At 34.2% G+C, this 24,808-nt stretch overlaps 3 protein-coding genes across 9 annotated transcripts in view; 1 reads left to right on the top strand and 2 right to left on the bottom strand.

Moving 5' to 3' along the window:
* Nucleotides 1-2,675, bottom strand: part of LOC105145307 (uncharacterized) — a 14,041-nt gene extending 11,366 nt beyond the window's left edge. The window contains exon 1 of the mRNA XM_087415195.1: nt 2,522-2,675. The gene's annotated coding sequence lies outside the window, so the exon portion shown is untranslated. The remainder of the gene's footprint in view (nt 1-2,521) is intronic.
* LOC105145308 (Angiomotin) lies at nt 1,936-17,479 on the top strand. Of its 2 annotated transcripts, none has more exons than XM_011054764.2 (13): nt 1,936-2,335; nt 2,686-2,810; nt 2,935-3,116; nt 5,047-5,306; nt 5,371-5,557; nt 6,294-6,601; nt 6,677-7,077; nt 7,157-7,302; nt 7,596-7,918; nt 7,998-8,132; nt 8,463-8,647; nt 9,026-9,180; nt 10,199-17,479. In XM_011054764.2, the coding sequence occupies exons 2-13, from the start codon at nt 2,732-2,734 to the stop codon at nt 11,327-11,329; spliced, it is 3,492 nt and encodes a 1,163-aa protein (XP_011053066.2). In that variant the 5' UTR covers nt 1,936-2,335; nt 2,686-2,731; the 3' UTR covers nt 11,330-17,479. The 2 variants fall into 2 exon arrangements, with proteins under 2 accessions (XP_011053066.2, XP_011053067.2); XM_011054765.2 differs by having other exon boundaries at nt 1,938-2,335; nt 6,315-6,601.
* LOC105145309 (peptidyl-prolyl cis-trans isomerase sig-7) lies at nt 17,471-24,808 on the bottom strand. 6 transcript variants are annotated; one of them, XM_011054768.2, is made up of 5 exons: nt 24,691-24,808; nt 23,892-24,010; nt 23,118-23,608; nt 22,551-22,792; nt 17,471-18,939 (listed from the first exon to the last, which is right to left on the bottom strand). In XM_011054768.2, exons 2-5 carry the CDS (start codon nt 23,959-23,961, stop codon nt 18,228-18,230), a joined length of 1,515 nt encoding a protein of 504 aa, XP_011053070.1. In that variant the 5' UTR covers nt 23,962-24,010; nt 24,691-24,808; the 3' UTR covers nt 17,471-18,227. The 6 variants fall into 6 exon arrangements, with proteins under 6 accessions (XP_011053070.1, XP_087271314.1, XP_087271315.1 ...); XM_087415188.1 differs by lacking the exon at nt 24,691-24,808 and adding an exon at nt 24,656-24,674; XM_087415189.1 differs by lacking the exon at nt 24,691-24,808 and adding an exon at nt 24,418-24,439.

Below are 24,808 nucleotides of genomic sequence, written 5' to 3'. Positions count from 1 at the left end.
ATAATTGATTACCTACGCATCTTGAGAAATATGTCTCGTGGGGAACCGGCACCTTTCCATCGCGTACATATGAGCGGATAATCGAATGAATTGTTAAAATCAGAAAGTCTTGTGAGACCATTCTTAGGCTTATTCGACACATTTTTTTACATGAAACAAAAGAATCTGGCAAAAAATGCATCACTCTGCCCTGTGATCCGATATTAAGCGTTAATGACTATTGAGGTTAGGAAATCTGTCACAGGTAAAATGAAGTCTATACTCAATTGTACTGTTCCACATGGGTGGTTTCGACTGGTTTGGACTTTCCACATGACGCACGGACTTCCATAATTGTACTGTTGCAAAATCGAAACCCATTTTTTCAGACAGAATAAGCTAAAATAAACCAGAAATTGAATTCGACGCATGGTGATTCCATCATGTTTCGACGTAACAACAAAATAGCGTAAAAAACATAAAGTAACTGGGCAGAAACTAATGTTCAAGTGAAATAATGGGTACATTCAGAATGACAGCTCAGTGAGCTCTTTTATCTGATTGGTCTACATTTTATAAGTATATAGTCTATTTTTATAAGTATATAAGATTATTAGTTTTTAAGTAAAGTGAAAGATATTTTCAATTAATAGGATTTTTTATTTATTTCATAAAAACATTTTAATTGTATAATCTAACCTTAAAGGACAGTTTACAGTTCTGTATCGTTCGGAATTAATTCTTGCCATTCGGATTGCTCGAAGATTACTAGAGAGCCTATAATCAGAGTGGCGCCATACGAAAGATGACGCCATATTTTAACGAAAATCTGCGAGAGAAAGAGATATGGTCTCAGATATATGGTTTATCCAACAGACTGTCAGTTTTAGGGTTAGGTGCAACAGCATTGAACGATATAGATACGTAAAGGTACATTGATAAAAATAAAATTATCGAAATTATTTTAGAAATATGGTTGGATGTACAATACCATTTTGTAACAATTCATTAAAAAAAGGATATGTTATGAAAATAATTCCAAAAGACATAGAACGCCGAATGAATTAAAGAGTATAAATGGCAAATATAAAAATTGAACACCGTCAAAAAATTCATCTGTATGTAGGTAAAGTAATTTATTCTTTATAAATAATATATTTAAAATATTAAAATAAAAATGTAACATAAAATATACACAGATTAATTATAATATCTGAAGTCACGGTATTATATGAAGACACGGTAATGTCTTGGCACTAAGTATATGTATACTCATCACATTGGTTACGAATTTAATTCTTTCTCTTTTTGTCGTAATCTTTTCAATTATATATCGTTGCATTGTCTAAATCAAATAATATGATAATTACGATATTTAATATATAATATTTTATGAAATGGTATATATTGGGTCATCTAAAAAGTATCCGCGGTTTTTTGTCACTAGATGGGTTGACCATCAACAAAAAGTTGACCATCTAGACAAAAAACCGCGGATACTTTTTAGATGACCCAATACATATATAATATTTTTCTGAATTTTTGATTTCTTTTATGTTATTACAGATGCATTTTGCTCCTAAAATGTAGGAACAGAGAATGGATAATAAACTAGCGCACTTAATAGCGCAAATAATGTGCAATAAATAACGTTTTGTATAAAGTAATGTGCAATATTATAAAATGTACAATATTGTAATAGTACAAAATAAATGAAATTTCATAATAAATAATATATGTAAAAGTTTTATTATTTTATATACAATATTTATTTATTATCATTTTTTAATTTGTCACAATTTTTGAGCATTTTTTAGCATGAATTTAAAATTTAGAAAATAATGTGTTTAAAAAACTGGAAGGAATGGCTAAAACATGGCGGACCAATCACAAGTGATACCCGTATAGTCACTCTGATTGTAGGCTCTACTTATCAAATACTGTTACCGCCCATTGTAGATCATACATAATATATGTTACGTTTACTATAGGATTTTCATACGATATTTTTCAAAAACAATTCCAAACTAATCAAAAATTTATATTTTATTATCATTGATCGTTTATTATTATTCGTAAATATGAGTTATCGAATCAAATTAATTTTTTAAATAAAAAATTGTATAAATATAAATTAATTTGATTCATGACATATCTATAGCATCACATCATGAAAAAAAATGGCGAAAATGACTAAATTCTTAACTCGATTGGAGCTCTAGACGGTCGATAGCGCAATCTGACGAGGAATGTGGCAAATAGCTCTTTTTTATTTCTCCTATACGGACAAGTGGAGTGTACTAATTTATCGAAAATAATCACGGATACTCAGCTCCGCTCCCAAATTTCGCACCGAGTGAGTAAATTGCAGATAAGTCAAATGCCTTAATCCAGATTGCCCGACACACGCCGCAGACGCGGTGCAGTTCGCATTTCAATTTCCGAGAGCGAACGAGATTCCGCGTGAGCCACTGATTTGGTAGATCAATTACACCCCGATGACGATACGATGATCCCCATTGTTTATTCGCGATTTACCAACCTCGAAGAATCCATTCGGATGCTCCTTCTCTTCCCACCTCTAAGTAGAATTCGATGGAACTTCCGCCCGGTATCCCACTCGTTTTCCTCCTGCATGTCTTCATCTTTCATCCCTCGCTCTCTTGCATGCTATATCTCCTCAATCTCATGCTCATTTGCTTTCAGATGAGACGTAACAATAATCCATGTAAATGAGCTGAATTCCGCGAAAATGAGCTCGCTACAGCAAGGGAACAGATTCCTGCCGTTCTCGAACAATAATTTACAAAGAAAACAATTGTCCATGCAAGGTACAAGCTTTATAAAATGTTGCATTGATTGGTTGTAAGTTACAGCCACCTATAACACATGTAGCATATGATGACCTTTGTCTATCTTGAGGAGATGTCTACTCAGGAGTTGTTCTTTCTATAGGTGGTCTTCCTCAAAGTTTAAGTGGCAGCGAAACTGATGTTTCTACGTCCAATGAAAATCTGAGCAACGAAGAGAGATATGTCATAAGGCATACGGCTCGGCAAGAGCCACAGGGTCAAGAAAATCAGCAACAGAGTCCCTCCAGATCTTCCAGTCACAAAGAGAATATACCAAATATTCAGGTGCATCCAAAGCATATGAAAAACAATAGACTTTAAAGAAAATACACTAATTCAAGTATAAAAAAACAAACCTGATACTGCATTCCACTTATTAACATTTGCAACGCTCGCAAGCATCATTTCATTGTTTAATATTTGGAAACAATAAGGATGAAATAATGCTCACGTGCGTCAAGGCTGGAATCAGATTACGTAGAAGATTGAGATTGAAGATTGAAATATTAAAATTTGATCAATCAAAACAATACGAGCTGAAATTTCTTTGTTCTCATTGGTCAAATTTCAATCTTCAATCTCAATCTTCAATGCATAGTCTAAAATGATACACTGGGGCGTTCAGGTACATTTCCAAATACAGTCTTAAGGGAGCCAATTCGAAGAGTGGGGGGAGGGGGTCGTTTCCTAATCAACAATACTGACACAAAGGATGCAATTCACTTGTTGCTACAAATGTTTCAAAGCGTTCAATTAACTAATCGAAAGAAAGAATTTTACTAATTGACCAATCAAAAATGCTTCGTCCCAAATAGGCCGCTTCCTAATTTAATCAAATAACAAATAGTACAGAAATTCTTAGTTTTTTAAAAGACGATATAAAAAAATATAGGGCGTATAAGAGTCAACATAATTAATTATAAATGCAAGAACTATAATAATATAAAATGTATAAAATAAATATGCTACATAAAATGTATTTAAAAAATTCTATAAATAAATAACACATTGTAAAATACATTACATTACATGTTTTCAAGAGCCGAAACATGTAATGAGTTTTACAATGTGTTATTTATAGAATTTTTTAATACATTTTATATATCATATCATAGTTCGTGCATTTAAAATTAATTACGTTGACTCTAATCTGATATAGATTTGAAAGTGTCAAACAGCGGAGATTGCTCGGTTTTAAAAAATCACGTATCGATTTAGAACAATCTGTTACATGATTTACTTGTCGTAATTACATAATTTCATTACATAACTGCGTAACGTGATTTTTTTCAGTAGGGTTAAGAATCGACTGTGATTGACTTGTGACATCTTAAGATTGTAAGACTTAAGGATAATATTTTCTATTTTAAAAGTATTAGTCAAATAACTCTGCTGAAATAATTTCACTGAAATTATAATACTATTTCACGTTTTGAAACACTTTTCAGTGAAATTTCAGCATTTCAGAAAAATTACAACAAAAATTTCAGAGTAACGCTCGTGGAATCATTTTATTCTTGTTATTTATCAAATATTAAACAACGATGAACGATGCTCGCGAGCATTTCAAACGTTAAGTGGAACGCAGCCTGTGTAACACATCATTACATCACTGGGTGTTTTCCAACAATATACACAGGTGGCATAGTATAACACTATCTTAAAACACGTTCACACCTTGATGGAAAAGCGGAAAGCGGAAAAGCAGCAGCCAATCAGAACTCTAGCTGGTAATCTACAATTTCGGCTTTTTGTACTACTTACTACGAGTCTGACTGTGTCCTTGTTGGAAAGCACCCTATGTAAGCTGAAAAATTTACTTTCAGTAAAATTTCAGCAGATTTTCAGCAATTTTACTGAAATATTCCAAAACATGAAATAATTTCAGCGAATTTTTTTCAGGGTGAGACATAATTAAAAAGCATAGATAATAGAAACAGGGTACAAAGCCTTGATCAAACTAGAGATCGAAATTTAATCAATCGAAAGAAAGAAAATCTCAAGTTTAATGAACTTTGCTTTTGTTTGATTAAATTTCAATCCAATTTCAATCTTGATCTCTAGACCTAATTACAGCTTAATAGATTTCAATTTATATTATTCCTTATTTCGACTGTCTTTTTTTTTAATTGTGTCTTTAGCTTTACATAAATGCATTCTTTTGCAATTCAGCATTGTTTCCTTATCTAAGCTAATATGGTTTATCATGATACAGGGCAATCTACATAACAGGAATAGTCTGAAAGACAGCTTAAACGGATCTAACAGGAACAGTTTAAAGGAGAGCTTGAACGGTTCGAATCGGAATAGCCTGAAGGACAGCATTAATGGATCCAATCGGAATAGTCTGAAGGACAATTTGAGCAATCGCACCAGTGGTTCAAATAGGAGCAGCCTGGACGTCTCAACGAGTTCTTACAACACATTAATTATACATAACGCTAACGACGATAACTCATGGATTCCATCTGGAAGGTAAGCATGAATTTTTTTTATTAACAACTACAGAAATTACTTTGCATCTCTTATTTGTGAACAGACTATCAGGCATAGTAAGAGAACACGGAGATGTGGGTTACTTGTATTGCGATGGAAAGGGCCATTCCAACAGTCCCACAATACAGTCCTTGTCCAATTTGCCGCACGAAGATTACGTCCACGATCAATCAGGTGGAGGTTGCCAAGAAATTACGGATATCCCGGATGATTATCTTAATCAATCTCAGGTATACCATAGTGATTAGTATAACAAACAATAGACAATGTATAGCATTAAATTTTTTTATTTTGCTTTCGCCAAACTTCAAATACATATCTATTTCTTTCATCTTAAGACAGCAGATCTAAAAATTTATTTAAATTATGTCCAGATTTTTTACTTGAAGAATTCTACTATTCTCAAACGACTTTTAAACGGACAATCCCAGTTGATTAGGAAACAAAAAACAAAATGTTATTTACTAATAATATATGAAAATAAGAGAAAGAAATTTGTATCTGTAGAGAATAACACTAGAAAAAAAATGATTTTTTACTTTGAATTTAATATGGATAATTAAATGTGATAGTAAAAATTGGAATACATATATCTACGGTTCTCGAAAAATCAGGACGATTCATTACTACACTCACCAAATAAAGATACGATTTTTCCTCTTTGAATTATTAACAAAAAAATAACAGAGCTTTTTCATCCATTTCTTAAAATGTTTATGTTTCTGAACAATATATATTAAACATTTGAAGATCATGTTTGTGTTTTCAAGAAGCAATCACAAAGGTAGTTGAAAGCATGTAACTGTAAAGAGATATTGTTTGCTGCCGTAAATTTTATATTATTTTAAGGTGAAACTGAGAGAATAGCTCTACCTTTTTCACGTGTTTTTACAAAAAGAAAAAAGAAAACTGGAGATTAGTTAAATTTTGAATGTTTTTCTGTATCTGTTTAATTCCAATTTATAGACACGCGTACGCACTTCGCAGGTCTTGAAACATCTAGCAAAAGAGGTGAAAGTGCCACCGTATCCTAATAACAGTGGTAGTTTAGAAATGAGATTAGGAGAGATAAGAATAAGAGACAGTGACAGGGGGAAACAGAACGACAGCGAGTACGAAGACAGGTCGACACCATGCTACGTATCCCCGTTGTTCAAAAACAAACACAGGCTCTTCGGACCGACGGAAAAGCTGACTGTATCGCGATCGCAGCCAGATCTATCCAGGATCAAGACGGACATCGATAATTACAAACTTCGGACAATATCGCCCCGGTAACGTAATATTTTTTTATTTATGCCTCGCACAATCATCGCGATGTTTAGCTAATAGATCTGGATCCTCCACAGACCTCAGACCAAAGGACGGGAGGAGTTGGAAAGGGAGACGGGTGAGGTATGGCCGTCGTCGGAGATGATACAGATAGTGATCCAGGAGAACAGCATGTTGAAACTCGAGCTGGAGCGCTGCTACAACAAGGTTGCAAAGACGCAAAAACTGGAGCAGGAAATAGCGAAAGTACATCGTGTCCACGAAGAGCTTGCAGCGTCTTGTGAACGACGAGAGAAGCTGGAGCGTGCCGCTCGAATGAAACTGCAAAACGAATGCCGCCGTTTGACCGAGCTGAATCGCGCATATAGAGATCAGATCGATCTGCTGTCCGTGCGCACAGACAGCCCGCCGATTGTCGACACATTGCGGAAGGAGTTGTCGCAACGCGAGCTACTCATTGGACAGCTTCTTTCTCAAAGTACAATTTGTATTGATTACATGCAAAATAGAGAGATATATAACTTCTTCCTAAATTATTACCTTTCGTGTGTTTTTAGATAAAGAATTGACCAATGCGAAAGAAAGGCAGGAAATTGAACTGACGGCCCAGCGGGCCACTTTGCAGGAACAACGTACACATATCGACATTCTGGATACCGCCCTAACGAACGCACAAGGCAATGTTGTGCGGCTTGAAGAAGAAGTAAATTGATTTATTAATAATGATTTATTAATATCGATAAGGTCATATATAAATAATTACATAAAATTTAAATTTTTACATATGAATAATATATTATATAAAAATAATTATATATACAAATAATTAAAAATTTTACTTCTTTTTGTAAAAATTCGAAAATATTGTTTCATTTTTGGTCTCATTAAATTCTAATTTATTTAAAAAAGAAAGAAATTTTATAAATAATTAATTACACTTACAACAATTATATGTTGATGTGGACATTGATTGGAAAATTATTTCTACATGTACAGTGTCGAAAGAAACAAGTGTATGTGGAGAGAGTGGGCCAACTTCAGCGGGCTTTGTCTTCGCTTCAAGCGTCTAGTGATAGACGAGAAGAGACCGAGAGACAACTAAGAGGCCAACTGGAAAAGGAGTTGCGCGAAGGTGGCGGAGGTGGTAACGGCAACGAGCAAACATCGAGCGGTGAGACAATCGCGGATTTGAAACGACGATTACGTGAAAGGGACGAGAAGATTATGTCGCTCGAGGGCGACGTTGCGAAGTGGGAACAACGTTACCTCGAGGAAAGCGCGCTGAGGCAAGCAGCTATCGATGCTGCCAGTTTGCCAAAGTAAGTCGAGTCTTTTTTTTCGTTCGTCTTTTCCCACTCGTGTTTTTTCCTTACACTCTTTGTTTATTCCTGTGATTAGAGACGCAAAGATCGCTGCTCTGGAAAAAACCAGTCAGGATGCAGAGAAATTAATCGCCGAGGCTCGCTCGGAGAAGATGAAACACATGGATGAGGTACATGCTGCACAAAAGAAATTGGCCGATCTCGAATCTAGGTAAGAGGAATATATTTGAGAATTACAATGATCGCTATCATTGAGAAAAATATATTAAATTTTAATAAATATTTGTTTATGTTATATAATATAATTGAATAAATTTTATAGTTATTATAATTATTATAACTATTTATTATATATAATTCTATTTTATAGTTATTATAACCGTAAAATAGTTTTAACCATTAAAATGATTTATTCAACTATATGTATATTAATTTTATATAAACTAGTATAGATATTACCTTTATAATTTATACCACTGTCTTTCTCCGAGTGCACTTACTAATCATTATGTAACGTAATCAATGTTTTTTACTCTAATAGAATGAAGGATCTGGAGTCCAAACTAGCCGAGAGAGACGCTATGATCAAGGTGCTGCAAAAGCACACGTACGACAAAGCGGACAGCAGTAGCAGCAGCGGTGTGGGCAGCTATCCCGCCGCTCATTCGTCTCATTCAAGTACGTCGGCGGATCATCATACCGCGCTGACAAGCACACCGGAACTTGGTAAAGAGATTTTTTGGAAAATGAGATTTAAAAGAATGCTGGAACGATCAAATTATCGACGTTACAGTCATATAAAAATCTCCGAATTGATTGAACGGAATCAAAAATCCTTTTACAGGATTAAAGTAGACGCAAAATCGATTTAAACTGTTTTTCGGTTTTAATATAAAGTTCACTGCACCATCTCTCGATTTTGCGTCTATTTTAATCTTATAAAAAGATTTTTGATTCCATCAAATTGAAGATTTCTATTCGACTATAATATCGATAATTTGGTCCAGCATTCATTCTCTCTTAAATTAACTCACCGATAATTCTCTTTCATGAGTTGTGACAATTTTAATAACATCTTCCTTTTCTGGTTTTTTGCACGAAAAGTGAGCAGTGTACTCGGCGGTGGCAGCGGTTACGGCAGCACCGGCTCCTATGGCGTTACCGACAGTTATAAATATAGAAAGCAGGGCAGCTTTGAGCAGACTAATAAGAGTCTTGATGATCAACTGAAAGAGCTAGATTCTCAGCTGCTTAGCAAGGTAGGCAGAATGAAACGAAACGTATTACGTGCGCTCTTTCCATTGAAAATGATTAATTTTCAAAAGCTTTAAAGTCTTGAATAGCATTACGTCATCGCCGTTATCATCGGATTTCATTTTGTCCGTTGTCTCGCGTTTTATATTATTTGTAATCATTATCATACGCCGTCTGATATCATTTACATTTTGTTCACATTAATTTTACTTGTGTTTTTTTTTCATCAATAGAGATACACGTTAATTTACGGACGGTCGATATTTTGAGTTCTTTAGCAACCTTTTTAATAGTCGCCGCTGAATCATGCAAATATTACAGGTCACACATTCGAAGGTATCCTTACGTTGCTGTGTATGAGGAGCTTTGGAGTATCTTTCATTATCTCCACTATTTTTTCTTTTTTCTTTTTTTTCTTAATTAAAAAATTGTCTCGAGAGTAGCCAACATGTACATCCATAAAACGAAGAAGAAATCTCAATCGAATCCAGTTGCTCTCACATGACAAATTTAATACGAGAAACGTTACATTCTGGCTATTCTCTGGTTGAAGTTACTTGAAACGCATAATGATTTTAATTGCATAACAGTGTGTGATTTAACAATCTAAAATTTTATTTTTATTTTTGTACATTTATTTTTAATAATTCTTCCAATATTATTTTTAATTTTTCCGAATAACATTCATTGCTTTTGTATACGTGTGCGTGCATAAAGCCTTTTTTTGTGCCGTTCATTTTATTTTTATTTATTTTGCCGAACATATGTATTAACTGTTTGTTAAAATTATGCTCGAGTAGCTAGCCAAAATAGATCTCACGTTTTACGCAGATTAATCTTTCTTTTTTTTTTTTAAGTTGTTCCACTAATCCCTCCTGGCTCTCCCCCGTCCATTTCTTCACTCCCGTCCGTTCGTTATCCTCGAATGTGCATGTGCGAGCGTTTTATACAGCGAGCACTAACCCCTTTTCCAGGTCCCGGCCTCCTATCTGCAACCCGTGCGTTCTTTCTTTCTTGTTTCAGCGGGCACTTTGCTGTTTTCCAGGATTCTCTAATCCAGGCACTGCGTCGCGAAAAGGAAAAATACCCAAGCCACTACTGGCGGGTGTAGATAGCACAGGTACCTCGAGCACCGCCTCGAGCAAGAGCCGGCTGCTGGACGACTCGTCCGGTAGCGGAGGCGACGTGGTGTCGTCGAGCATAATCGAGTTCGCCAACGCGGCGGCCAGGCTGAAAGGTACTATCTCGCGACTGTCGGACGGTGCCGGTGGCAAGCCGACCGAGGATATGATGCTACTCGAGAAGCAGGGTAGAAGCTCGCAGCGGCAACGGATGGCACCTCCAGAGATAAGTGGCGAGCCACGTCGCGCCGGGAGTCTGCCGCCCAGCTCGTTACCACGACCGCCGAGGACACTCAAGGCTACCAGCGCTAATTCTCGCTACTGTCGTCTGAGCGATACGGAAACGCGCAAGAAGTCGGATCCCGGACCGGGGATGCTGGACACGTCCACGACGGGCGGCGCGGTTAGTGGCGGCGGCGTGAAGATGATCCGCGATTCCTCCGGCAACTGCAACATTGAGTACGGTAGATTCGATACCGGTGCTGCCATCGCCGCGAAGACGTCGCGCAGCAAGAAGAAGAACTCCGTGGAGAGCTTCATGACGAACAGCTCGCTGAAGAAATCATCGGTTGGCTCAGGAATGACGAGCAGCGGCGGCGGCGGCGGTGGCGGCGGTCATGAGTACGAAAGGTTGCAGTCTGACACGATCATGATCAGCAATCGTAAGAAATCAGTTGGCTGCGCGTTGGAGTCAGCAGTGCGGCACAGAGAGATGCAGAGCCGTTCGTTCATACCGCCGCCGTCGTCTCGCACCCGCATGGGCGAGTATGGTCGTCTGAGCGACGGCGAGTCCTCGGTAGCAGCGGTGGCGGCGGCGGCAGTTGCTGTTCTCAAGGGAAGCGGTAACACTTCATTGAGGAAGCAGACGGGAGCAGGTGGCTCGCCCCGCGGACAGAGCACCGGCAGCACTGTAAGCAGCAAGAGTGGCCGCGACTCTGGCGGTACTGCCAGCAGCGAGGCGTCCACGGCCTCCCTGCCGCCGACCAAGGCCAGGTCGATACCACGTCCCGGCAATTACCGCATTCAATTCTGAGCGACTTATATTTATGCGCGACACCTGGACCGAGAGTCCAGTTTCGAAGGATCTCCGAAGGATCAATCTCGACTAGAACTGTCTAGGTAACATGTGTTGGTTCATTACGACTTTCATATCCGCCGGCAGACTTTAAAGGCACAATCGATTTTTTATTATAAATTCTGATAGATAAATTAATTTATTACATATCTTATATATTTGTTTAAAATATTTATTATTATATATTATATATGTTAACAGATTTCACCCTGTGATGGTAATCCTCTATTTGGGTCTGTTTGACCCAAAATATAATTTATTTTTTTACTAATATTTTATTTTAAACTTGTTTCTCTGGTATTTAATGATTATATTACTATACGATCATTTTCTGTGAAATTGTTTACTTTTTAATTATATTGAACTTGAATGATCGTATAGTAAATTTGAACAGATCAGCAGAGTTAAATCTGTAAAAAAAATAAAGAAAATATAGAATTCAACTTTTATGTCAGTAAAAACTTGTTAGAGCTTTCACAAAAATATGAAAATTTTTTTCAGATTTGTTTACAATGCGAAACAATATAAAAATCTGCACTGAAGTTCGAAGATTCAGATGACAGATGAAGAATAAAAATTTCACCGATTTTGCCGACGGATATTTTCTAAACATATCTAGTAGTTTATAACTATTTAGAAAACATATCAAACCAACATGTGCTACTTAGGTGATCTCAAAACGCGTGACACGGTTCGACTAGCTAATCTTAATTATCGTCTATCGGATACTCGTTTCGTATCTGAATCCGACGGTTTTGAAAAGAATAAATCCGCCTTCGGAGGATTTGTTTTTCTAATAATTCAGAACAAAGGAGTGTACTAAAATTGATCCAAAATAGTCAATTAAATAGATTTTCACCAATAAAATTCTACTGAAAATTTCTTGAAAATCTATTTAGATAATCAATTTTTGGCTACTCCTTATTGAAATTTTGATTGGCAATCCTGACGAATTCTCTCTCTCGATTTTACACGTATAATCGCGAGTCTCGAGAGAGAATCTCGGCGGAAGAATTCTGTTTGAATTTTAATCAACTATTTAACTATTTAATTCTTAAACCAAAGCGCGACTACCGAACCGTTCCGCATTTCGAGATTACATGTTTCGACGATTAGTCCTCTTGAGTTTGAGCGTGAGTTCTGAGATGAGATTTGAACGAAAAGTTGGCGCCGAGCATAAAGTACAAGTTTTCGCGTTAAATCGACATTTCTCATCAAGTCTCGTCGTAACGTAACCACGAGCTTACGGTGCGTGTAAGCAACGCGATGCGAAGGATGGCCATAACGGGGAAGCGCCTAAGCTGGCGTGTCGCGCCATTACGATTACTATTCACTATTTAGTAAGCCAATCGCCAGGCCATAACGAACACGAACACCACGACCTATTAAACTAACGTAGCGCGCGCGCGACGTAGTATATGACCTAGTCATTACCAAAGTAACTCTCTCGATAGAATAGAAAAGAAGAATTGTCTTCCCTGATCGCGTCTCGCGTTTAACGGCGGCCTTTTTAGGGGGTAACATTCCCCCATGCGAAGTGCCTTTCTCGCGGATCGCTTCACATGCGATTCGTTTCTTATTGCAAACGTGCGTCCCCGATTTTCTTTTCCACGAAAAGAAAAACGGATGAAAATTTTCTATTCGGAATTTTCTATTCCGACGTAAGCATATTATGATTCCTCAGCTCCGAAGGATCGAGCCTGGATTAATAATCAAATCTGGACGCCGAGGAGGGAGAGACCGAAATAGAAAGGAACTGCAACGACGCACTTTCATTCTGGAACAAGTTCAAGGTGTTTACTATTTGGAAAAACCTAGAAGACCTGGAATTATCAGGGGATTTCTTTTTACTTTCAAAAATCAGGAATTTTATCAGGACTTAAGGTACCTTCCCATGTTGATATTCCTTTTCAGCTTCAAAACAGGTCACATGATCAAAATTGAATTTTGACATTTATTTGATATTGACCTATTTTGATATTAAAAATGAGCATCGAATATTAGCATCAAATTATATCTTTAGAGATATTTTTGGAATTTTACTTTTTAATTTTATCCCTTTCTGAAAACATTGTTTTAATTTTTCTTGATAATGCAAAATGTTGACAATCACAGTAATATGTATGTGGCATATACATCCACATATATTCTTGTATATCTTGTGAGTTTTTATTAAACAAATCAGAGTAGAAAACAATACTCAGCAATAGAGTAGCTCATTGATACTACATTGTATATAATGAATCTTCTCTGTACTATTCTACAAATTTCGTAGCTCCATTTATATAAAATGATAAACATAGTCTCTCGAAATCTGTTTTTTATCACTGAAAAAATAATTTTAATATAATATCTTTTTTTTTTCAGTGTATTAATTTTTAATTTGCGTTACTCTAATTTATTTCAAAGTTGCATTAATAATTCTCTAGCCTTAGCTAGAATTTTGTACAAAAATACGTGAAAAATTCGAAAATTCTTAGAGAATTTTTTTTACAAGATTTCAGTAAATACCTTGATGTTCCCTCTTCTCTTTTCTCGGTTTCGATACTTGATGATACGCACGGCGCGTAACGCACGTAATGCACGTTATTCGATATAGAGACGATACTTCTTTTCGCGTAGCTTTATCATAATGTAATAATCTTTCCTGGAGATCACGTAGATATAGAAATCGGATTATCTCATTTACTTAGCTGTTATTTTGACGTTACTATTTTTTTCTTCAAGGCGCGTGACGATTGAGTTAGTCTCCCCGCGTTTAGAACAAAGAACGAAGCGATAAACGAAAAACTAAAGTGTAAACTTTATTAGGTATATTATCTCTTACGCGATATGTCTATATATATATATATAATTATTATTATTATTATATTGCGTCTCTGTGTTCTGTTACAATATTTGTACAATCCGCTGTACACCATCGATACGAAGTAAGAAAAAGATCTTCTCTAGGACTGATAATAAAGTTTAGAGTATTTATTACCTGAAAAAAATCTGGAAAAACCTAGAATTTTCAGGGAATATTTTTACTCTTGAAAATCAGAAATTTTCATGAAATTTTACTCGATATTCATAGAAATTTTTAAAATTTTACTTTTAAATTTAAATTTCGTCTTTTTAAGAACAGTTTTTTTGATTATTTTTTTCTTGATAATAAAATGTCGATAATTATAATTATATATTAATAATATATTATATTTACTATAATTATATATTACATAAAATGTTCTTCAATCCTACTTGGAACTTTGAATAAAAATATCTGAAAAATCCGGGACTTTTTTATAAGGATTCAGTAAACTCTCTGATAAGATCTTTTGGATTCTAATTAGATCTAATGTGGCTTTAATAATTTGACCATTAATTCGTTAATCTCTTGAATCAATTTCCTTTATTTATACGGAAGAGTACGGAAGAGTCGCGAGCGAATTATAGAAAAATATATCGCTGCAGATTATATATATTTGCATATATAATTATACATATTTGCATATATACATATTTGCATTATACAAGGTGATTCTTAATTACATACTGCAGAGGATGAAAACTCTTTATTCTTTTAATTAATATTTTATCAATTTTTATTTCGAATTGAAATTCATTTCTGATGATGGTCAAATCTTAACCGAAACGTCGTATTTTACGTTTTAACGTATTAATTCAAAATATATTATTTTATCTCTTAAAACATCTTGAGTTGTGGCTGCTCCTTAATTATATGTTTGTATTATTAAGCTACCTTCAAAAAGTTTAAAAATGAATTTATTTCTCTTTAACTAAAATTTTTTGTATCAATCTTTTAATTTTTTTATTAATTAATAAAAGAAATATGTTAAGTCCTGAAGATTCTACTATTCTTTTTTGTCATAAAATATCTAACGTAAGATGTAAACATAAATCATTATATCTTGGAGTAGAATAAACGCAATCATAAACAAAATTAGAGTAACATTACTTATTAAATTTACAAGCAATTTAATAATTTTTTATACTAATTTTTAAAATTTTTGCTTAATCTTTTATATAATTTTTCTGAAAGAAAAGATAAAAAAAATCACATAAATATGCATATTTTAATTATTCGAAATAATAATTGTAATGTAAACACATATGGTTTAAAAGCTTTATAAAAAATTTCCAAATTACAAAGGAAAAATGTTCGGAAAATAAAATTTGGATGGCCTATGCTCGAATGATACTTTTTTGACCTCTGAATACATCCTCTAAAGTAGAGAATACCTAATTACAGAATCATCTTGTGTATCATAAATGTCTCCTAATATAATTCACCGTATTTATTTGTGTTACATATTGGAAATTAGTTATCTAATATATGCACGCGTACGCACTTAATTTAAATAGTTCTGTTTTTCCCCTCCCCGGAATATCTATAGAGCGTTTCATGTAATACGGCGCAATTAAGCTAAATTTTCTTTCGAAACTTGTAACGTATGGATATGGACCGATTGTGATGTAGCGAAGCTATGAAACGTGCGATTAAGATAGGGCTTTCTATTTAAGAAAAGAGAAAAGAAATAGGCGTTATAAGGTAACTGCGACACAAAAATCGCAAAATAGCTCGAGAGTTCGGAATTGTCGAAGGAGGCTCTTGAATAAAAGTCAAGATGCGCGTTTCTTTTCTCGGGAGCGATACGTAAAACAACTCGACAAATGATTAGTAAGATAATCGCGCATATATGCTACTATCTGATGTTGTGTAGGTGATGATCTTTCTTTTTCCTAATTCAGCAACGTGAAAATTGCGAATCGCAACCGATCGGCTTCCGTTTCTTCATCGACTTCGTTCCCGTCTCTCGACCGCGTGAGGAGAGATGCGAACGAAGCGAGGATCCAGTGTGCCTTCCTACATCTATCCTGTAGAATACAAACAGCTAATATTACATAAATATTATAATATATTCCCACTCAACACTATAAATTTAACGTAACCAAAGAGTTCTATAATGTACTGACGCACATCTTCTACTAAACTGTAGGAAACTGCGGCTTGATAGATAAAAGGAAGGCAAATGAATGCTTGTCTTTCTGACTCTTTTCTGTAAACAGCATCAGTCAGTTAATGAGTCCTAACAAAGAAAACAGTAATAATATTAAACAATCTTGTAAGATCATAATGTGAATACATAATGAATAAGTAATAAAAGATTTAAACGGTCAAGCGGGTCTTTAATGCTTAAATAACTCAATATAAATTATACAGCTATTTTTATTGTAAAATTTTTGTATAAAACATTTTTTGATATCTCAAATAGTTTTCGAGATATAATGAAAAAGCTGAAAACTGCTTTACATATAAAAGGAATGATTTCATCTCTTCAAACCGTTTTTTCGTCGCAATTGGTATTTTCTAAATTCATCTTTTTACTCTATTTGTACACAAAGTTTCATTAAAATCAGTATTTGGCACCTCACGAGGTTCCTTTGCTAATCTCTAATCTATATTGAAGAAGAAGTTATAACATTGAAATAACATAATGATTGAAGCTGTTTGTGTTCTGCGAGGCAAGAATCCAAAATACCAAATTGCGACGTCACCAAAGAAACAAAAGAACGTTCAGCGAGAGCTCGCGGGCTGCGCAGCTCGTTACCTGCATGTCCACGTAAATGATTTTGTTATCGTTCCTATAATATTTAAAGCGGGACTTGGGACTCGAAAGTGCGCCGGGCAGAGAGAATGTGATTCTGCTTAAATCGGGCGGCAGTGCTCGAACGGTACGCCGCTAGATCGTTTTTCGCTCTCTATTTTTTATACGGCCGTTCGATAATCAGTTCTGATCACTCATCGTCATACTTGTTACGGCGATCATCGGCGTCACGCCCCATCGAGACTACTACTTTGTTCTGTGGTTTCGATAGCTTTATCATACACGCTATTACCATTTATAGAATCTGTAGAGCTTCCCGTGGCCTTGCGAAAATCGCCTCCATCTGCGAAGAAAGTGCGTGCGCCGATCGATGCTCCGTTTTGTGCCGATTGATTTAAAGAATACGTTTTTTTTCTCAATATTTTGTACTCGAAAGAATACTGACAATTTTACTCGATGTAAAAAAAAGAAACGTTTGAATTACAGCCCCTCTTGTAAACTGTGCGTTTATTCATTTTTTTTTTTTTTACAATAGGAAGGAAATCATTTCAAGATCGATTTAAGTAAGGTTTTAAGATTATACTCTGTTCAACGAGAAAATGACTTCGGTTTGCGCATAGCAGGCAATATAATGCAGCACAAATATAATGCTATGAACACCTGCGCAAAACGGACGAAGTTATTCTCTCATTGAACGGAGTAGTTTATCACATCTTGGTACTGCATTTACAACATATTTCTCAAATATAAGAGAATGGTCTTATTATAGATATACCTTAAATCCACCAAAGGAACATTGAGGAACTTTTTGTTGTCTATTCAGTTGCTGACAACTGAAATTTGTCTTCACCAAATAAACTCATGAGATGTAATCCTGCTTCTATATAGAGCTAAGTAGTCATATTTCTGTTCCTAGCGACAACGAGGAACATCGAGAAACATGAAACTTTTTGCAGAAACAGATAATAGAAATGCAAATGCTACTCTATGTTCCTTTAGTGCAGTTTGTCCAATTTGAGTTCCGGTGCCAAAACGCAAAACCATTAACGTAAAAAAATTCAATGTTAATAAGATTTTAGAACTATAAAGTATTGATAAGCGTCACTTAGATACATATTAATTTTTACAGTCCACGAAATTTTATTCACATGAATTTTTTGCATCGATGAATTTGCGTTTTGGCTTCGGAGCTCAAATGGGACAGGCCTACTTTAGTGAATACGTAGCTTAATGCTTCTCTAGCCCTTTCATGTCTTATTTTCTTTCATGCGTTTTCTTTTATGCTTGTGCGATCTGTGTCTCGTATCATTATCGTCGTCCGGTCTTTTCCTCTCGTTATGCCGACGTTCTCTGTCATCGTCCCTTCTACCTCTCCTTTCCGATCTCTCTTCGCTGTGATCTCTTCTTCGGTCATTGTTCTCGTCCCTCTTACTTCTTCTTTCCGATCTGTCTTCACTATGACCTCTTCTCTGATCACTTCTATCTCTATCTCGTCGTTCCTCTCTTCTTCTTCTATCTTTTCGCTCGCTATCGTACTTATTTCTCTCATCATACGATCTATCTTCTTTTCTTCTGTCTCTAGTATCTCTGTCTTCTCTTCGGCGCTGCTTTTTGTGTTCGGAACCACGATCTTTATCGCTCTCCTTTCTTTTTCCTTCCTCTTTACTTTTACCGTTGTCATGATCCCTATTGTGCGATGCGTCAAGTTTCCTCGAAGACGAATAATTGTCCTCGCGTTTCTTCGGCTTGTCGTCCTCATCGAAATACCGGATACCTTTTCCCTTGCCACGCCAACGCATCTTCGCGACTGATTGCGAGAAATCCACATGTATCCTTCGGTCGTCGATCAGAACATTGTCCATCTTGAAATATGCATCCTCGCAGCTTTTACGATCCGCGAATTCGATGAATGCGTACTGCAAGGAGTCGCCCGTTTGATGATCTCTTATAACTTCACAACTGCAAAGTTAATGAATCATAAAATTTCATAAAATTATGTTATATATAATAAAAAGTTATAATAAAAAAATTAAGATGTACGTATGAAAAGATGAGCATAAAAAACCAGTACAAGTTATAGTTTGTGATATTTAATTATCATTACATTAATAAAAACATTAGACATTTCGGCTACAATCTGGCCATCCTCAGTAAATTCACAATATTCTTAAAACGCAGAGTAACATATAGCTGACATTAAATTCAACCGTCGTATGATATAATTATATATAAACGTGTTCTTTCATAAGTGAAGGTGCCTCGTACAATAATATTGCACCGTCAATAATCATATCACGAAAAGTGTAGAACGAGAATTTCCAGATTCTAATTTAATAAATTTATATATCATTAATATCTTCTAACCGAAATATGTGAGAATAGAATCGTTACCTGTTTTACAGTAAAAAAATATAATGATGAATCTCAAGTATATCCTTTGCACAGATGGAAAATTGTCGTGACATTGTGTGTTGTTATTTGTTATATCATATATGTTACCACTATTTATATGTATAAGTCAAAAGTTTAGAAAGTTCTAGAATTATTCATTACGTGTGAGAGAGAGAGAGAGCTTTCTTAAGAAGAGGCAGATAAATATCAGGCAAACCTTCAGTGTCACTTTGCTTATTGATACCACTTATTTGGTCTTTAATGTATATCATTTCAAAAATTCTTCTTTTCATTAACGATTGTTCTGTGTCTAAAATTCTTATATTATCCCAATCCAATTCATGCAACTGGTGACGTGAAACCACTGACATCTCGGAAGTGAATTTTCTTATGTCAGCCTTATGTTCTTTAATACGAGTTTTTAATTTCCTTTTTGTTTGACCAACATAAGAAGATTCACAATTTAAACAATTTATTTTGTAGACTACTCCACAATGGTCATCCTTAAGCAAAGGATCTTTTCCAGTTTTTATAAATAAATTTATTTTATTCATGAGTTTATAAGCGATCAATATATGAAAGTTTTTTAAATTTTTCAGATACTTTGCTTAAATATGATATCGTGAAAAACTTTCTCTTTGAATTAGAATTAGAGTCACTTTCGTTATTATTGTCCTCACGATTTTGATCTAAAGTAGTTCTACTTTCTAAGATTTTTATTCTATTTTTTTATTGTTGAAAATATGAATTTAAGAGGATAACCATTAAAAGAGTGTGAATTAAATCAGAGATGTTTTTTTCATGAAATTTTGGATGGGATAAAAGCAAAATTCTAATTACCCCTAATTGATAATTACGCCCCTTTTATGTACTAATGATTCGAAAAATAATTTAAATATCTATCAAAATTCGTAGGTTTTTAGTAAATATCGAAGATGATTCTTCCTTTTTATCTCATTAATTTTACGTCTAAAAAATTTATGCCGTTTTCATCGCCAAAGTCAACAGTAAATCTAAGCCTTTCATGAGAGAGAGAGTTGAATAATTCCAGAACCCCCCAACCTTGTCTTTATGCACCGCTAACACAATGTCATCCACATAACGGAAATAAAAAGACGAAATAATATTATTAGCAGTAATAATTTCTTGTTCTAAGTCTTGTAGAACTATGTTCGCTGATATAGGGGACAAAGGAGAGCCCATTGGCATGCCAAAAATCTGTCTAAATATTTTTTTGTCGAATTGAAAAAATGTAGAGTTAATTAATCATAATTGCTTTAATAAACTCATGTAAAGGAATCGAAGTCTTGCTTTCAATCAAGTTCCACTTACAATGCTTTTTAATACTAAATCGGTCGGAATGTTCGTGTACATGGAGATCACGTCGAATGAAATAATACTAAAATTTTTATCGATTACCTTTCCATTGAGTTTATTTACAATATCAAAACTATTTTTTACATAACTAAAATTCTTTTTATTACTATTATCTATAATTTCTTTTAAAAAGGTCGCTAGTGGATAAAAGGTACTGTTAATGCAGCTAACTATCAATCTTAGAGGATGACCTTCCTTATGAATTTTTGGCAGTCCATAAGAACTCGGAAGTTCGCCATCCGATACAATTTTTTGTATAAGTTTAGATTGATATACTCCTTATTTTTCCAATTTTTTAAGTTACCGATTTCAGATGTCATTTTGTTAGTGGGATCTTTATTTATTACATTGTATGTGGTCTGATCGTTGAGAATCTCATACATTTTCTCTCTATAACTTTCCGATTCATGATTACTGTAGTATTACCTTTATCCGCTCTAGTGAGTAAAATGTCAGGATTCTTGAGATGAATCGTTTCATTTCCTTTACACCTTCCTATATGATCTTATTCTCAGGGGGTTCTGAAATTATTCAACTCATATCATGAAAGGCTTAGATTTACTGTTGACTTTGGCTATGAAAACGGCATAAATTTTTTAGACGTAAAATTAATGAGACAAGAAGGAAGAATCATCTTCAATATTTAATGAATAATTCTAGAATTTTCTAAACTTTTGACTTATACATATAAATAGTGGTAACATATATGATATGACAAATAACACACAATATCACGACAATTTTTCATCTGTGCAAAGGATGTACTTGAGATTCATCATTATATTTTTTTACTGTAAAACAGGTAATGATTCTATTCTCACACATTTCGATTAGAAGATATTAATGATACGTAAATTTATTAAATTAGAATCTGGAAATTCTCGTTCTACACTTTTCGTGATATGATTATTGACGGTGCAATATTATTGTACGAGGAACCTTCACTTATGAAAAAACACATTTATATATAATTATATCATACGACGGTTGAATTTAATGTCAGCTATATGTTACTCTGCGTTTTAAGAATATTGTGAATTTACTGAGGATGGCCAGATTGTGGCCGAAACGTCTAATGTTTTTATTAATGTAATGATAATTAAATATCACAAACTATAACTTGTGCTGTGGTTTTTTTATGCTCATCTTTTCATACGTTTTGAATTATAAACCACGTTTTTATGATGTAAATTAAAATATATTAAATAAAATAAATGAGAAAAAATTAAAATTAGAGTAAATAGGCTCGTATGATTGCAATGCAATTTAACGGTATCGTGGCTTATTTCGAGCTTTTAAATAGATGACTTAGAAATAATATATTTAAATAGATAAGTTACAAATAATTCAATATAAAATTTAATATATAATTAGAGAAAAAATTAATTGATAACAAGAACGTTAACCTGTAATATGTAATTAAAAGCATAATGAAGTACACACAGAAAATATTAATTACTTGTTTTAAGTATTTAAAAAGTTCGTGTATCCGCAAATCTGTTATTCTTTCAATCACACAAAATTATTAAATTAAATTCGATTATATAAAATCGCTTTTTTGATCAAATTTTATATTTTTCAAAAGAAAATAATTTCGTGTTTTGAATACATAATAATAAGATTTTTTTTCTATTTTCTCTCTGTCTAAAATTTATATATTTTAGTAAAGTATATTTTAATATTATTATATAGAAAATATTATTTGTTAAAGATATTATTACTTAAACACAAAAAACTAAACTATTCATTTTTTTTAGTAATAGAATAATATTTTTCTATATGTATAAAAGCAAATTACATACCCAACAATTTTTCCGAAACGACTGAAGATAATTTCGAGATCGTCGTCGTTCGTGACTGGATTTAATTTACAGACAAACAAGACGTTTTCCGGCGGGGCAATATCCGCATCCGGTATATCACCCACAATTTCTAATATTGTAGCTCTCGCCTTCGCTTCCTTGTTCTTCTGCATTTCCATAATCTCTTCCGTGGTCATGCCGCCGGTATCGTCGATTGCTTCATCTGCTCCAATTCTATCGCTCTAAACATGAATAAATATGAATTACAAAAATAGATAAAGAAAATAATAAAGGGTAAAGATTTGTTAAAAAGATATGTAAGATATGTAAAACTTACACTTATAATAAGAAAAAAGCATGAAAAGAAATACGTTTGTTAACTTTAGCCTAGCAACTATGATCAAATTTATTTAATATCTTTTTTACGTGCTTTTTTATCCTATTCAATATAATCTTGACAGACAGTGAAAGTACCAATAATAAATATATATCAATAAATCAAACCAATATACTAATAAATAAAAAAAAATATGGGATTGCAAACTCTCTTATTTTTTAAATGTATACCATTAGAGCTTCCTTTGTAGGTTCTGGACTTCTGTCCGGAACTACAAATCCCACAGGATCGTCAAACGGATCTTCCAAGATGACAGTATGAGATATCCTTATGTCTTGATATGGCCTTTGATCTCCGTCGCAGATGGTTTCGTTAAATTTGAGGATCACTTCCAATCCTTCTGTTATCTCTCCGAACACGCAATGTTCACTGTCCAAAGATTGTAGCTCTGATCCCAGTGTGATGAAGAACTGGGAGCCCAGCATGTTGTTCCCACAATTTACCATGGACAATAAACCTACACGGCTATGTTTGATCTTTGGCATCTGTTCGGCCTCATAATAACGGGCTTTCTCGCCCAGTACAATTCCATATACGCTCTCTCCACCCTTTCCAGTACCAGTGGGATCACCAGTCTGTGCAATGAAGTTGGTTTGTACCGAGTGGAAAAGATTCCAGTTGTAGTACTTTAGTTTGCACAGCTTCAGAAAATTCCGCGTAGCTATAAAAACAAAAATAATCATGTAAAGAGGAAAGTTTGTTCTTTATACATATATTGTTGTACTTTGTGCACTCAAAATAGATAATAAAAATTTAAAAAACTTAAAGTAAATAAAAAAGTAGATAATTAGATATTATAAAAGAGAAAAAAATGAAAAACTGAACAAATACAAAAGTTTATTGAATAGATCTAGATACAGAGATATAATCTAAATTTATGTAGTGTACAACATATATTTTAAATATTTATTTTTATAAATTACAATTTATGAAAAAATACTTACTTTGAGGGCGTTCCTCAGTATACAGATCCACTGTGAAATCTCCTATGGTAGTTTCTATCACCACGGCCATGGTTTCTTACAAATTTGTTAATTGTTAAGCAGTAATCCCAATCTTCTTTCTACAAAAAATAATTATTATTTCGAAACGGAGCTGTTAAATTTCTTGTGTGTGTCCAATCTTTATATACATATATATATATATATATATATATATTTAAATTATATATATATATATACTTGCTATACATTATATATAAATCCAACCCTTTTTTGGTTGATCCCTCTGATTGGAAATGCCTTTTATCACCTTAGAGTACAGCAAAAGGTTTCTTGCTTTATGTTATTATTTCTTTAATCATCTGTTTCACAATTTTTCTATCTTCTTTAATAAATTTATATATAATTGTACACAAGAAACAGTCAATAAACTGTTATATATAATATATAAACTAGAAGTCTATTTTCTGTGGATGATAAGTGTACACTTTGCAATTTAAAGTGGTATACGTTTTATGGAGCACTTTACCTTAAAACACACACACACACACACACTCTCTCTCTCTCTCTCTCTCTCTCTCACAATCCTTCAGTCATACTTCAACCATACTTGTATACTCGCTTAGCTCACACACTCCAGATGGCGCGCTCACACAAAGGACCATGAATTACCCATCTAGATAGCTTACACTCTTGGCTCTCTTAACGACGCGAGTCGAGTTATACGGTCGCGATAAAATATTGTATGTGCTATTAAATAAACGAACATTGTTATTTTACAAATCCGAGTTTCCTCCAATACCTTCATTCATTATATGTAGCAATCCGCTATAGTTCGATATTTGTTTAAAGCGAGAAAGAGAGTTCTAGAGCAGTCTAGTGCAGGAACAGACAACAGATCAAAGGTTAAGTGTTAGATT

The sequence above is a fragment of the Acromyrmex echinatior genome, chromosome 17, assembly GCF_024713525.1.
Source record: "Acromyrmex echinatior isolate Ae372 chromosome 17, ASM2471352v2, whole genome shotgun sequence".
NCBI classification, from domain to species: Eukaryota; Metazoa; Arthropoda; class Insecta; order Hymenoptera; family Formicidae; genus Acromyrmex; species Acromyrmex echinatior.
This window is presented reverse-complemented; position numbering and strand designations above follow the sequence as displayed.